We start from the raw sequence: 16,953 nt of genomic DNA on the forward strand, positions 1-16,953 counted from the left end.
GCCATAGCTATTAACATTAAGTTACTTCACTTTTTCGGTGACACTTTTCGGTGGCGAATAAACGTTAAACCAAAATAGCAACACGACCAACTTGCCACTATTGGCATAGTAAAGTGCCGGCAACTAACGAAGTCCAGCGTTATTGCACCGATATTGCATGTTTCAGGCCGATTAAGTTTTGACAATTTGATATGGTTTTCATTTAATTTTGATAACACCTTGGGTCGTATCATCAGATATCTCATGCGCACCAATAAGTTCAAGCGAAATACTTAATGAGGCGACTTCTAATGGCATAAATAATAAAATACCTAAGACCTAGTCCCACGGTAAGCCCAATAAGGCTTGTGTTTTGGATACTTAATGACGATATATATAATATATAATTATATATAAATACTTTTTTTATACCATGTCGGTGGCAATCAAGCATACGGCCCGCCCTATACTTATATATACATAAAAAAACATACATAACGCAGGAACAAATATTTGTGATAAACAAATAAATAAATGCTCTTACCAAGATTTGAACCCAGGACCTGATTCGTAGGCAAATTCACTACCGACTAGGCTAGGAAGCCTTCATTGCATTGGAGTACATTTCGTCAGCAACCATCATCGTGAGCCGCTAACCCTGATTGGTGCTCACGGTCAAGGTCGTATCAAAACAAGATGAAAACAATATCAAAATGTTAAAACAGAATTGTCTTCTTGGTGTGCCACACACCGGGATATTGAATTTCACGCATGAATTGAGTTGAATGGAGAATTAGTAGGTTAGCTGCCTGACAGGTCAGTCAACAACTTTAGTAGGTACTCGGTGCACCTTGTATTAAGTCGAGTCGGGAAAGCGTTGGCACGAACTCGTACTGCGTATATTTATAATCTTATTAGAGCATGAAGAAATAAGTAGGCTTAATTACTGAATACTTACTCGTATTTCTCTATGCCTAGAGTCAGCTTTCCAAATATTTAACATTCTGTTAAGATATCAGTAAAAGATTTTAAAACCATAAATTACTTAAATAGTTTTCGGTTACCGCGATAGTTACTCATGAAATAAAACTATGAAAACGGATTATATCGCGTATATTGAATTTATAATACACTCCGATGTTTCGAACCCTTTACAGTGTTCATGGTCAACGGGTGAATGAGGAAAAGCTACAAAGTGCAAAAAACACAAAATAATTGTACAAAAATAAAAAAAACAATATTTTTAGTAATGCCATAACGTGATGACCTGAAAACAATTTCTTGTACCAAACTGGTGGCAAATAAGCTAACGGCGTGTCTTATAGTAAGCGGAGCATTTTTCTAATGCCAGTTAACATCATTCTCGGCTGATTTAATAGTAGCGCTATGACCTGATTTCCTTTCTCTCTATATTCTATGCATACTTTTCACTGCAATAACACACTAGGTATTACGCCATCTGTTATTTCAGACAATATTCTTGAACCGGCACTAACAATGGACCTTAAGTGTTGAGCACATAGATCAATATCATATCTACATATGAATGCACTGTTAGACACAGTACCTAATTGTTTTATCAGAATCTAACTTTGAATAATATTTAAACAGATAGATATTAATGCATAGATATGCAAATAAGAAAGTCAAAAATCGCAAAAATCGACGAAGTAGGTATAATATAATTTTTCATACGTATGTTGATTGTCAATTTAGACGATGCTTGACTACTTATGGAAATGGATATTATGTGACCATACGTGGAAATTTTAGGTAAAAAAACTTCAGTCATTTAATAAAATCTGCTGCTGAAAAATTTCACGTTGGGTTAAATATTAACCTACAGTCACTTCAATATTGAAGTCATATTAAAGATCGAAAGATATATTTAAAATGAATCACGATACTCGAAAATTTGTTACTTTGCGGATTATTTTTGTATCTAATAAAATATACTATTATGTAATGTATAGTAAATGCAATATTATAACGCAAACGAAACAAACAATAATAATTGCTACTTTATGTGTAAATACTGTGTATGAACTTACTGTCGTGAAGATAATTAGATTTATCTTGTTACACGGCTTACACACCTGACAAACAGACAGACAGAGTACCGAATATATACCTAGTCACTAAGATTGATTTGTACACAATTACACACTTGTGGGCCACGTCGCTCGCGTTGCTTTATTGTTTCTTTTTTACCCAACTACGGCAAAGTCAAAAAGGAAGGGCTTCAGATTTATAAACTTTTTAATTTTAACAAAACACATATTTTTTGTGAAACTTGGCCGATTACCAATTTCTTTGTAGGTATGAAAAGCTTACCAGTCTCAGATGACAACTGCCGTCGCCATATTTAACTATAATCAATTCATCCTAAACGTATATTTTAGGGGTACAGTTAATACATGTATATTTCAACTCATCAAACTTGTATGTGTTACATTCTTATTACGAATCCTCTTACATTTCGGCATTATTGTATCAACTTTTATTTTATAAATTTCGGTCACGTTTCTTCGCCAATTCGCTAGTCCTTGCACTCAAGTGAAATAAGTAATGAATTTTGTAAAAAGATTTAAGGCCATATGAAGTAAGCGTACAAGCTAGTAAAACTAAAACATACTACCTATATATGTATAGTATGTATCAAAATTTGTAAGTTAGCAAGATTAAAACTTGAGGCGTCACGAAAATAAATAAGTGAGTAGTTATGGGATAACTTCGAATGCGGGTTAATTTTGAAAATTGCAAACATCTACGAGACTAGAAGTACTTTCTACTTTGGCAACAGTAAGCAAAGTTGCCATGGTAAACGTTGCAGTTGTAGGGGAGACCGAGGTGAGTTGTGACAGAAGAGAGTTGTGACATCGTCGATTTTTTTGGAATCTATTAACTAATAATTAACGAACTCACAATAGCGCGCGTTTGTTAGTTCAAGTTATTAGCTAACAAACGCGCACTTTTGCGAGCTCGCTAACAAATAATAGGTTCCAAAAAAACGTCAATGCCACAACTCTCCTCTGTCACGACTCACCTCGGTCTCCCCTAGGTATAAGTGTTGCCAAAGTATGAAGTGCTTGAAGTTTAGTAGGCATTAGTGATTTTAATCATCCCGCTTTCAAGGTATAGCTCAGATACTTAAAGCTTATGATTCGGTAACAAAGAAAACTTAACACGTTTATCCACTTCAATCATATAGAAACGATAGATAAGTTTTGGCCCCATCCTCAACCAACTTCTGCTCGGTCGTCAGAGACGCGATGAACAGGCACCGATGGAGGCAGATTACAAAAACCAGGTTTGAAGCATCCATATCCACCGATGATCACGATCCTCAGTCATGAGGGAGCGACCACAGAGAGAGATAAGTTTCGATAAGAGATAAGTACTAGGTACTTATCTCTTATTGAAACTTCCTGCGATTATTAAAAGGTTTGTACTTATTTAATCGTAAATACTGGCCGTAAATATATCAGTGAGGAATTTCTCAATGAAAAAAGCTCTCGCTCGCAAAAAAACTCGCTGATCACTTTTCGCCGAATGCCAGTCGTATTCTGATTGTAATTTCAGGTTATGAATTTGATCCGGTTGTTGCTGGTTGAACACTATCAATCCATAACCTGTTATTACAATAAGAGTACGCCTCCAGGTCGGACACCTGCCTCAAGAAAGTTTCACGGAGCCTGAATAAGGCGTGTCACTTACCAGGATCCTTTTGTTTGGCTTAAAATTTTAAATGGGTCTGGACTCTGGAGTAATGTAAAAAGGGCAAGTTTTGTAAATAATTAGGAGGGATTTGGACAGAGATGGCTATTAAATTTATAAGTTGCATCTGTCAAATAATTTACATGAAACGTGATCGCTACATACTGCTGCAATGTAATGTACCTTAAACATTGAAGTGTACCTAATTTTTTATGACGGTTTTAATAATTCTAACATTTACCCTTTTTTTGGATGATTCTAGTACCTAAGTTAATTTCAATCCTTCTTCATGTTCTGTTATTAACCGCTTTTTTAAAACCTATAGCTAGGAACACCAATCAAATATTAATCAAAGCCAACTTAAGAACCCTTTACCCCAATAGTATAGCCAGAAAAACCGCTCATATCTCCTCTCACAAATGGGACATGGACAGTTTCTTTTATAACGGCATTTTCTACCCCTTCCTTCCCTTTCTTTGTAGTCTGTGACGCTGAGGGCTCGCGAGGCCTTTTGTTTAGGCTTTGCACTGTTTTCATAACAAGTAACAATAACAACACGTTAATGAACATTCTAGGGTTCCAATGGAAGAAATATCTACAGGTATACTAGGGATTAATAAAATTGACCCTATTATAGGTTTTCTTAGGTCGTTTGGTCAATTTTCAAAGGGTGATCATAGATAGAAAAACAATAATTGTCTGTAGGTACCCCTAGTGTCAATTTCATTTTCACCTCAGCAGCTCGATAAAGCCTACTTTCGTCACTCTCTGGAGTCAAGAAAGTGCGACTTTTCTCACACCAGGGAGTGACGAAAGTGCGACAGGGAGTGAAACAACGTAGCTTTTTAATTAAGTCAAGGCCATGAACTGCCACTTAATACTTCGGAGTCTATTACAAATTCGAAATACATTTTAATCTTTAATATGTTCGCACTACTGAGGTGAAAAATTATATGTGTCACACGAGAGCAATAGTTATTTGTTATACAAGGGTGCAAAGTTGTATTTTGCCCGCGAGTGTTCAACACACGAGAAGTAAAATACATTTGCACCCGTGTGTAACACAAAACTTTTTACCTCACTATAGCGAGGAAAGTGCAACATCCACAGGCGTTAGGACATCTTCATCACTGGAATCACTCTTTACGATATTATAACAAAAAAACTCTGAAAATTCTGTATTTTTACGTGAGAAGTTTTTAAGTAACTTGTGCGTTCAGAATTATATTTAACATCATTATTAAAAACAAACGTTTCTTATGTAACTTTAAGGTTTATGACATAAAATCATTAAATAAAGCTAAATTTGGTGTTTTTTATTAGATTCTCAAACCATTTGTTTAATGATAATTAGTATCAAACGAACCATTGTTATGAGCGTTTTACGTTTTGTTATCTGTCAAGCTACTTAAACACGCTCCATCCAAGGTCAAATTACTTTCCCCACTAGTGGATAAAATGCGTTTTTCCCCGCTTGTTTTAAAGGATATAAGACAACTTTCCGAGCTAGTGAGGGGAAAACTTATTTTACATCTCGTGTTTTTGAGTCCCTCGCTACGCTCAAGGTTCTAACTTAGCTTTAACTCGCTTCGCTCGTGATTCAATTATAGAATCTTTCGCTTTTTCGGGACTTAAAATCAACACTCGCAAGAAAAACCAACTTTCCTCTCTTGTTGCACAAATAACTATTGTTTCACTCCTCTCGAGAAAAGATAGAAATAGATAGATAGATAGGTAGATTGTGTCACAAGGGAGCAAAATGACATATTAACGGCGAGGGCGTCTATTGAATCTTGAACGAAGCGAAGGATTCTATAATTGAATCCTGAGCGTAGCGAGGGATTCTAAAATAGAATCCTGAGCGTAGTGAGGGGTTCAAGTGTTAACGCCCAAGGTGGAAATAATTTTGCTACCATGTGACACATACTGTTTTTCATGTCACCTATGAGGAAATTGTTATGTTCCAAAATATTATTTAACCTAAAAAAAATATATGCAAGAAAAAAAAAACATGTCCTAGAACAGAAAAGTGCCACTTTGATCCCTCCTAGCGGGGAAGAAAAAGCCCTTTATCGAATAGGTAATGTGAAAATTTAATTTGTGTAGATACGTGTACCTTCGATAGCGAGGGCCAAGCCTCTTTAAGGAATACAATACAAGACCCTTAAGCTCTAGAGAAGGAATAAGTAGGTATTCCACAACACATTATACACCTCAAGTGCCCACATATTTACCATCCACATGTATAAGCAACTGTCTATAAAAGCCAACGTTACCTAACGCTATTTACCCACTCGTAACTAAATTCTGCTTAAACCTGATCCAACCTTTTGGCCTGAACCTCAATGCCTTGCCCAAACATAGTTAAGAGACTGGCAAATATTACCGGCTCACTATTTATTTACATTCCCCAACAAATCTCGTGTAACGAGCTCATCTCGATTCGGACCCTTTCCACAGATTACACAAGAAGATACACCACGAAAAACACGCGTTCCGAACTTATAGCATACGTAAAGACTAGTGCCACAGTTCGCGCGTTAAGCACGTGGTTTATTTTTTTTACATTTAAAGTTAAGGTATGCCTAGGACGAAGTGGCATTATTTGATTTGATCTTCTTAAACGAACGTGGCTAGTTATCACCAACCACCAAAACCACCCGAGCGTGTTTCACCTTAACGTTTATTTTTGCCTCATTATCGTTAGCGCACAGAAAACAAAATCTTGCTTAGCAAGTTTTGAAGAAAATACTAACCTTTAAGGTGCAAACAGAATGTTGTACCTTATATACATCCCTACACCTATTTTCGTTCATATTTTCTTTTAAAATTCCGTGTCATATAATACAAATTTAATTATTTAAATAAGGTATAATTTCCCAGTGCCAGAGGTCACGAAAATTTTATAAGAACCTTTCACACAGTTTTAAAATACTCGACAATCACATTGTGACAGACTGCGTTAACGCGTCTCACCGCTCCGTGTTGAAAAATTTTCGTGTTTCTTTAAATGTGGTAAATCTGCCCTAATACTTATTATAAATGCAATCTTTGTCAACGGTATTATCTATTTGTCACGAAGAACATGTCGTGAATCCTGTTATGCGATAATTTCTGTTGGTCTGATTCGACGTTAATTTTATGGAAATCTTATTTATTAGATATTCGCCGAAAGGGTGGTGTGTAAACTGTGTAAAGCCGAAACGGTTGATTTGATATTTTATTCGTAAATGGTATGACAATTGAATCTAGCTTTTAAATATTTTGGAAAATGTCTAAATGAACTATTTGCATCAAATTATTCCGTCCATATTCAATGTTGTGTCGAAGTTGTTTTAAGGACCCTCATTATTAATCAATTCAATGTACTAAAGTAGGTTAAACTATCTGGGATTTTATTAAAAAAAAAAAAATTTAAAGTTCATCAATTGTAGGACAGTTTTGAAGCAAAAACTCTTCAATGAAAGAATGTAAGCATGAAGCACTCTATTCTGTGTACTTTTTCTTACTTTTAATATATGGTTTGATGAAATAAAACGATGAAAACGGATTATATCGCGTATATTGAATTTTAATACATCCCGACGTTTCGAACCGTTTACAGGATTCGTGGTCAACGGGTGACCCATCCGGGTCAGTCACCCGTTGACCACGAACGCTGTAAAGGGTTCGAAACGTCGGGATGTATTATAAATTCAATATAGGCGATATAATCCGTTTTTATAGTTTTATTTCATAAGTAACTATCGCGGTAACCGAAGACAATATTATATGGTTTGATGGTGCGATACCCCCCAGAGCGTGGTCCAACACAGGCTTTCTTTTATTCGCCTCAAAGTGACCCACTGCAAGTGGAAACAGCTCCCCTCTTTCTCACCAGACTTAGACAATGATTATTTTCCTTAGAATACATAGCATAATGGTATGTAGCAGTAATAGGCCTTTTCATAGGCAGCATCCTGGTAACGACATTTACATTCGTTCGTTCGTGGCCGTATAGCCCTCATGCGGGAGAGGATGTATAATATATAACTATTTGCAATCATTATTTGTAGGTAAACCCAAAGATACAAATACTCGTAGTCTGCAGCTCTCCTTATTATAGACCCTTAAGGAGATTCAGTGTAATCCAGCCACTTCAACATTCAGCCGCAAAGGCTATGTGTAGCTTAATGTCGTTTAAGTTGTAACCACTTCTCTTAATTGGATCGAGGAAATAGTAGCTTTAAGTATTATGGGTCTGGTCTAACGAATGCCAATGACAGAGTACCTTAAGAGTTACCAATTACCATTCAAGCAAAAGTTAATAGTTTTGATGCCTATTGTGAGAACCACGACGCTTGTCACTTTTACTTGTTACAATCCTTCGTATTTTGGAAGAGAAGATATTATTACGTTAGCTTCTCGAACGCTGCCTAATAAAATGCGACTAGCTAAGTAGTAAGTACCTCATAAATATGTTCATATTTTTTTGATAAATAATAAACTGAAGTTTTTATTTATCACTTATGTTTTTTTAGGTTTTTTTTTTCTAACATAATTTTTGTTTACCTACTGCGAAATTAATTAAAAAAATAATTCGGTTCACTGTTAGTCAAATTACTTTCGCTTGAATATTGTTCTGTTTTAGTCAAAGTTAAATCCAATAAACGTTTAATAACTAGTAGAGCACGAAGTTGTTTTCCTGTTTTGAAGTCGAGGCAGCGATAGCTATTCAGGCTATAGGTTGTGGTGTATAAACAGTGCGGTGGGAAGGAAATGTTGATTAAAACATAGATTAACACACTTAAAAACGAAGCCTCATTTAGGTGCGTTACAGCTATGTTTGATGCGTTAACAAAAAGTTGCGACTACCCACGAAACTCCTTAAACTTCAAGTATAATCCGCGATTTACACCACTAAATCGTATAGTACAATATTTTAAATAAACGACATAAAATCATTAAACGCCACGCCATCATTAAATTAGTCTCCCGTAAGACTGTGATAGGACGCATCAGACAATGCACTAGAAGTTGTAATCGCGCATATGAAAGGCGTATTACTGTACTTCAGAATACGCGTTAACAGTAACAGTACGACACATTTTGCGGGCAAGAAAGATAGACTGTCGCGATTTGATATCTGAAGCGCGACACGATAAAATATGCTAACCTTAGAAATTAGGTAACCTGTCTTGTAGAAGGAACGTATACTAAAGCTGCAGTAGCAGAGACGACATTAAGAAGTTAATCTCGAACTTGAAGGATGTGAAGGAAGATGAGCTCCACAAGCTTACAGTATTCAGGCAACCGGCAGTAAAATGAAGTCAGGATAGCACTTACCTCAGCAGCAGTCACCGCGCCAGGAATGTTGATCGCGAACATGAACGGAGTATTCACTCGCTTCAGAATCTCGCGGAAGTCTAGGGGAACTCCACGGGGCCGCAGCAGCCTGAAGTATGTGTTTAGACTGGATCCACGCGACGCGAGCTCCGTGCCAAATAGACGCATGAATCCTGAGCCTGTGGATGAAAGCGAGCAGTTAATAATGGACCTTTCATAAATATGTGTCCTTAACCAAAGAAGCGATACAGTACTTAAAAATTGTAAATCTGTAGTAGAGTAACACAAAAAGCCATACGCAAAAAAATATATGTGTGTGGTGGGGGTCAAACATCATGGTTTCAAACCTCGGTTGTATTGTATAGAGCAGAAAAAACTAATACCTTTTGAATAAAATTTGATAATTGGTTAAAAGTAAGTACGTATGTGGACGTAAGTGACGTATAAAGATTAAAGACTTAGATTGTTATACAGAATATGAAGTGACGAAAATAAGCTATGGTTATCCGGTGTTGTAAATAAATAAAACAGAATTTTCAATTGTCCCTATTAAGCTCATCTAATCAGCCTCAGCTGAGATGCTGTCATTTCTGAGCCACTTAATACTATAGTATCTTATTTATTCTTCAATCTGATTATAATATTAGCTCTTTTTATAATACAAACACATTTTATTAAAAACCTATAACGTGATTAAAACTGAACACTGCATATCATTATTTTTCTGCTTCTATTTTATTTGCTAGTTTGTACAACTGTATCTCCATTCAGTCGTGGCTAATATCAAAACATTTCCATGACCCTGCACAAAGAGGTCTCATTAGTACTTGCCTATAACTTTCCCAGAACCTAAAGGTCGAATGTCTCTAACAATGAAATAGGACATCTGACTAAAGTGATACATATACTGCTATTTTGTGTTCCTCATTGGCGCAAAATGAATGCAACGACTGAATGTTGTCTGAAATGTACCTCTAGTTGTCTAGTTTAACGTTACAATATAGTTTTTAATAACGTAGCTTTGAAATAAATTAAGCAGTAGCGGAATTCAAATATTTTAGGGTTCCGTACCGAAAGGGTAAAAACGGGACCCTATTAATAAGACTTCGCTGTCCGTCTGTCCGTCTGTCTGTCTGTCACCAGGCTGTATCTCATGAACTGTGATAGCTAGACAGTTGAAATTTTCACAGATGATGTATTTCTGTTGCCGCTATAACAACAAATACTAAAAACAGAATAATATAAATATTTAAATGGGGCTCCCATACAACAAACGTTATTATTTTGCTGTTTTTTTTTCGTTATGGTACGGACTCGCACTTGGCCGGTTTTTTAAATCTTTTGACATGATTGCTCTCGCTCTCGCTGATTGGTGCGCGCGAAATTATAGCCTCCTAAGGCCCAGCTATAGAAATGAATTTTTTTTATAATTTGCCACTGAAATTTGAACCTATAATGTAGGAAATAGAGTTGATTTTGCGTTGTTGGAAAATTGAACGAAACAAAGCAAAAGTGACTGTTCCAATTCAATAGGATTTAAATTTCATCGAACTGAACAGGAACTATTTGGTAGGAACTTAACTATAGGTAACTATAATTATCTCGCTGTAAACTTTAACAAATTGTAAATTTTGAATTCAGTTCTAGGCAAGTTTAAATTTAATACTGTAACCAAATAAAAAAGTGAAAAATGTTTTGGGAGTCATAAAGTCAATAAAGTGAAAGTTGTGTGCAAGGGTTACAGCAGCTAGTCAACATCCAAGGTACCTTCCGTACTCTTCTGAGAATCTAAACAAATATATAGGTGTTTTTTACTAATATAACTTATATTGACAACACTAATAACAAGTTAAACAGAATTAATTTTACGTTTGAAAATCTGTATAACACAGCAAATATTCACCCTCGTCTTGTCCGATGTTCAATTGTTAGTCCATCTACCTACTTTTATTATGGTTACATTGACAGTGTAGGTGTACCTATTAACTTTATTCATTTAACAAAAATATGATTAAAATTAATAATAAAAATTATAAGTAAACTAAAACTAAAACATGACTCATTTAAATCTTAAACAAAACTAAAATCAATCTAAAAATAGCCCCTGCGGCATAGTACCGAAGACGCTGGCATCATTTTCTCGCTAGATTGTTCAACTGATACGTTGATATAATTATACAGTTTTTAGTTTTAATTTATGTGGTCACTTGCATTTAACAGACATTGGCTAGATTATACCATAAATCTAAGTGAAACGAAAGCAAATCCATTTACAAAATAACTTTACCAGCAACTGGATAAAGAACACTTTTTAGTAAACCTTTTCTGAAAAATGCTGGAGAATATAAAAGTTATTATTCGCTCCCCTCTGTTTTTAATTCACCTAATTAACTAGGCTAATTTAAAAATAACCCTTTTAACCTCTTTTTTATCGGAAGCTACATGATGGATTGCCCTGCCCTTTATTTTTGTAACACGTAAGGGTGTGTTACAAAAATAAAGCTAAAGGTCTTAATAACATGAGTTAGCCTAAATTTCATCGCTGGGTCATTCGTATCCCATTGGTCGTTAAATTAAAAATGTAAGCAATTTTTATTGCGTTTTTCACGTTTGTGGTAGGCAAAATTGGTTAGGCGAAATACGCACCTATTTAGCCTCTTTTTTACGAACAATAATATGTTAGAGTAATAATTATAGTTTACCTAAACACGCCGTTAAGGGGGCCATTTCACAGATGATGTACGTACTCACGTACCTTTAGCCTTTTCCAACCTCGTATCTCGCGCTGTGTATTTTTTTTATTTATTATTAACTGATCGGCGATTGGCCCTAGTGAAGTGGACACCTGATGGAAAGTGAAGACAGGGCCTAAGATGGAGCTCACCGGTTCAGTAGCAACAGCCTATTCACTCTTGTTTAATGTAATGTTTCAAAATCAATCTCACATCCTAATAACTAAACGCTCAAATTCAAATATACAACATAACTGTTACGTGAGCTTTAAAAAATAAGACTAGATAATGCAGCGTAAAATAGATGAGACATAAATAACCCAAAACGGATAGGGAATACATAAAATTAATTGCGCAAAACCAGGATGCGGCAATAAATGTAGTATCGTTTCGTTTGGATCGTTCTCATCGGATTTATCTGTACCTACCAATTTATCTTTATGTATTAAAACGAATAGTTTGGGAAATAAACAACAATAGAGTCCATTTAGCAAATTTTGTCTCGACTTGAACGGAGCAAAGTGAAAAGCGTCATTATTAAATAATGATATTGCCACACTTTGTCCTTGCAAATGGCATGCAGAGTTAGCTTGGTCCGGCACTAAACTGTTTCTTACACAAGACAATAATCCAAATTCAAAAACAAAACAATTGCTTCTGGGATTCAGTAGGTACAGTGAAGTTCGAAATTGCATGGAGAAATTATGATGTAGTTAGATCTAGGACCTGACTAAAAAATATTAAGTGCGTAATGCGTTACGTTTTCCTATACCGCAAAATGGTCATACGGGATTTGCTCCCCTGTGGGGAATTATGCTCCAATTCTGTGTTTAATATATTCAAATATAAACCTGTGTTATATATATTTCTAAATTAATTCTTAATAAGCAGAAACGTCTGCGAACGATGCTATCAAGCTTAGAATAAATTCAAGTGGAAATATTATTGCCTTGGGTGAGACTTGAACTCACGGCTCTGGAGCTTGGTCTTGGTGGCTCAGTTGGCAGCGCTGGAGTATCGATCCAGAGGCCGTGAGTTCAAGTCTCACCCAAGGCAGTAATTTTTCCACTTTTAAATTTATTCTAAGCTTGTTTACATTTCTATTTTATGTATATGTAGTCGTTATGAATAGTTTACTTAGGGATATACTTAAACTATTTATAATTTCCTTAATTTAGGAGGAGTAGGACCATTTTACGGTATATTTTATTTTTTATAATATCGTACCATTGCAGCCCTAGTGAGAAAATCCGAGATACGATATATGTTAAAAGTAGGTATGAAGTTGTTCACTGAGACGATGTATAGACAACCCACAACGTGAAAGAGTTGTTAAATATCTTGTTCGCACTTTACTCGTTGAATTTGTAGAAAATATTTTGTAAAACCAAACAAAATTGAGTTTTTCAGTATTCACTGCATTACGCAATACATACCTAAAGAAAGAAACCTGTAATCTTCAAATAAATTATTTCATCTCCAACCTTCATCACTATTTTATTCATCACGTTTCTCATTTACTACCCTCGTAAAATTAAGCACAGTTTTATATTGGGAACTAGGGATACTTTTTCCGAATGGTTTACGATGTTTGCCTACTTTGACCTCCATATTATTTTCTTCGACCAACCTCGGCAGAAACTCCCAAGTTCAAATAAATAACAACCCTAATAACAAACAGCATCAATAAATTATTATCACAAAGAAACTCAATTGGACAAAAATGTAAATATTGTTGTTGATATATGTATAAAAAACCGGCCAAGTGAGAGTCGGACTCGCGCATGAAGGGTTCCGTACCATTACGCAAAAACGGCAAAAATATCACGTTTGTTGTATGGGAGCCCTACTTAAATATTTATTTTATTCTGTTTTTAGTATTTATTGCTATAGCGGCAACAGAAATACATCATCTGTGAAAATTTCAACTGTCTAGCTTTCACGGTTTATGAGATACGGCTTTGTGACAGACAGACAGACAGACGGACAGACAGACAGACAGACATACGGACAGACAGACAGACAGACAGACCGACAGACAGACGGACAGAGGAGTCTTAGCAATAGGGTCCCGTTTTTACCCTTTGGGTACGGAACCCTAAAAAAGTGACCAAGAACCCTAAAGAAGGTCGATTCTCATTTAATAATTTGTTATGGTTTTGAACTGATATGACCTTGACCACCGTCTTTGTGATTGGCGCGCATCACTCACGCACCACTGTCGCTTCATTTCGCATGCACTAATCAGCGTAAAAGATCTTCAAGGTCGTATCAAAATTAGATCAAAACCGTAACAAGTTGTGAGATCTGAATCGGGCTCAAGGTCAAATTAGTACTGGAGTATTCAGTATTCTAGACTGGCGCCATAACTCCTAGGCCACCCCGTCACGGTGACATTAATCCCAATTTTTCGAGTAGGTAAGTATAAATCTTGAGCAATCTATGTAGTTTGTGTCTTGTGTACCGCGTAGAAGTCGTTAAAATTTCAGATATATTCTCATATCCTTAAAGCAAACTCAAGAGTCTGCCTCTATTTTCTTTGTTTTACAAATCCTAGCAATTAAAACTAGTAAAAGACATCTATATACATATGTTACTGGAATGTTCATGCGAAGTTTCATCTCATTTCAGCAGGTCGTTTCAAAATGAGAGTGTAACTTCGATAGTACGGCGGCGCATAGGTTTGTGTGAGCTCTACATCATACGAGTATATGAAGAATATTAATGTGTTTGAAATTATAAGGTTTAAGCGCTAGGCGGTGCGTTGTCTCTAATGTCTAACTTACAGAATCGTTTTGTATACCTATGTTAGTATTACTCCTTAAATTAAAATTAAAAACACTATAAAAAATAGTATAATACAATTCGATTCGTTCAATATTTTTATTGAACTATTGCAGATGTTCAAAAAGCCCAATTTTCGTTTTAGGTGCCGTCTAGTACATTCATATAACAAACAGATCTATATAAAGACCTGATCTAGGTCAGTCTGACTGCAATGCTGAGATAGCGAGAGCTGCAAATTTAGATAATCTTGATGGATTGAAGTTTTAACAGTGGCTTTGGAGAAATGATGTCAATTTTACCCGAGCCATTATCGATGGACCTTGAGGGGAAAAATAGCATTCGATCTTATTTGTTGTTTTACGTAACTTTGAACTTTCAGTTTACAAAATACAAAAACCTCCAACTAATTCAGTCTAAATACGACTGAGGTTCAATGATGCGTCAGAAAATATTTTAATGAAATGGTTGTAGCTTTAATTACTATTTCAATTACCGCGATAGTTACTCATAGTTAGTTGACCACGAACGCTGTAAAGAGTTCGAAACGTCGGGATGAATTATAAATTCAATATACGCGATATAATCCGTTTTCATAGTTTTATTACTATTTCAATGTTATTTATATTAAATAGCGTGGTACAATGGAAGTACTAAACCTGCAGACAAACCGTGGTGTTTTACCACCTTTTGTACCATATTTCATGCAAAATAAAGTTATTTTCTTTTCTTTTCTTTTTTTCTTAAGTCGTGGTATACTTCGCTATGATGAAAAAACTGAATTGACAAATAAAATGTATATAAATATCGAACCTGCTCACTAAATTTTACAAGAATCGGTTGGATGTGACCTGCAGAGGAGAACAGTCGGACATAATGCATTTTTGCCCCGGCTGAAACAGAGATGCTTTGCGCTTGCTCGGTCAACTGAGGCAATTATTACTTACAGCTCAAAAATTATAACGTAGGTACCTCAATATTGTTGAAAATAAATGCCAACATTGTTTTAAACCTATATATATATTTTTTTTTTTTATACCACGTCGGTGGCAATCAAGCATACGGCCCGCCTGATGGTAAGCAGTTACCGTAGCCTATGAACGCCTGCAACACCAGAGATATTGCACGCGCGTTGCCGACCCTTTAAAAACCTGTACACTCCTTTTTTGAAGAACCCCAATATATATCAAACCTATATCTACCAAGTTGAAACTTATTTTCAGAAATTAAATTTAGACACACTCACATACCATTCATAACGTGCTTATGGGCTAATAATAAATTTATGAATGTAACGGCTGATTTAAGAAACATTCTTGTAAATTAATTATTTATAAAATTTATTTTGCGCTTCATACAATTAAATAAATTGTCAGTTAGTAATAATTGACCTTTGTAGTTAAGTGATTTATGATGGAATAATGAATGTATTTTATTCCGAAATCACGTCACGGCATTAAGCCCGCAATTCGATGGAACCTAAACGGCTTAGCGTCCGTATGTCAACGAACACTGAGATATCCGAACGGTGAAACGGTGAAATGTGATCGGTTTAAGCCAATTTTACGTGTGCCACGTGTATTGTTGCACGAGCTCCATACGTCGTTCAACCACGAAGTGCCAGTTGAACGCTTTGTGGAAAATGACCGGACACTGATACCCAGATCTGTCACTTTGTTGGAGCAACTATGCCAGCAACATTCACCAGTGGCGTCTGATAGCAGACGTTATCAACGTAATAAAATAACAATCACTTTTTAGAACCGCGCGTTTAAAAAATATACGTCATTATCACGCATTCTCGTAAAGAAAGTTCACGATGAAACCCGGCCACGCATGATATGGTAAATCGTTTTAATGAATGTACATTTCCAAGCAGCATTTTTCAATTAATAAATTGTGGTTATCGAACTATATAATAAAATTAGAAACATAATATAAAGTTAGGTTGCCTGTGACTTTGAGCGTTATATATTCCACAGTACCTATATTTTTTGTCCACGGTCTTCTGACAGTCTTTTCCAAATTTTTCCAGTAAAAATATTTTGTTATTTTTTAATATAAAACAACAAAATTATACTTTATTACATTCTCTTTTCATAGTAACCAATTTTTTTCTGATTGTGTCCAGATTGAGATAGTTCTGAGGTATTTTAACTGTGAATTTGACTTTTTGACAATAAAAATGCCTCCCATATAAAAACAGCTTTCAGTGCTTGGAGTAGCAAGTTTTCCTGACTACCTCAAGTAGAAAAGTTTCAAAAACTATGTTTTTGGTAAGATAATATTCTATTGAGCATAAAACAGCTTATGAACATATATACAGTTGTGGCATTGTAGTGCCTACGAAGCGAGTGAAAAGTATCAAAAAACACTGGACAATAATTTAAGGTATGTTGGAATATATTCGGCGAAA

At 35.5% G+C, this 16,953-nt stretch overlaps 1 protein-coding gene across 1 annotated transcript in view; it reads right to left on the reverse strand.

Moving 5' to 3' along the window:
• LOC134747179 (head-specific guanylate cyclase) overlaps positions 1-16,953 on the reverse strand; it is a 96,579-nt gene that overhangs the window by 24,485 nt on the left and 55,141 nt on the right. Inside the window, exon 7 of the mRNA XM_063681764.1 lies at positions 9,022-9,200. Within this exon, the coding sequence (XP_063537834.1) occupies positions 9,022-9,200 (179 nt within the window). The remainder of the gene's footprint in view (positions 1-9,021; positions 9,201-16,953) is intronic.

Source organism: Cydia strobilella, chromosome 14 (assembly GCF_947568885.1).
Source record: "Cydia strobilella chromosome 14, ilCydStro3.1, whole genome shotgun sequence".
In the NCBI taxonomy this organism is placed as follows: Eukaryota; Metazoa; Arthropoda; class Insecta; order Lepidoptera; family Tortricidae; genus Cydia; species Cydia strobilella.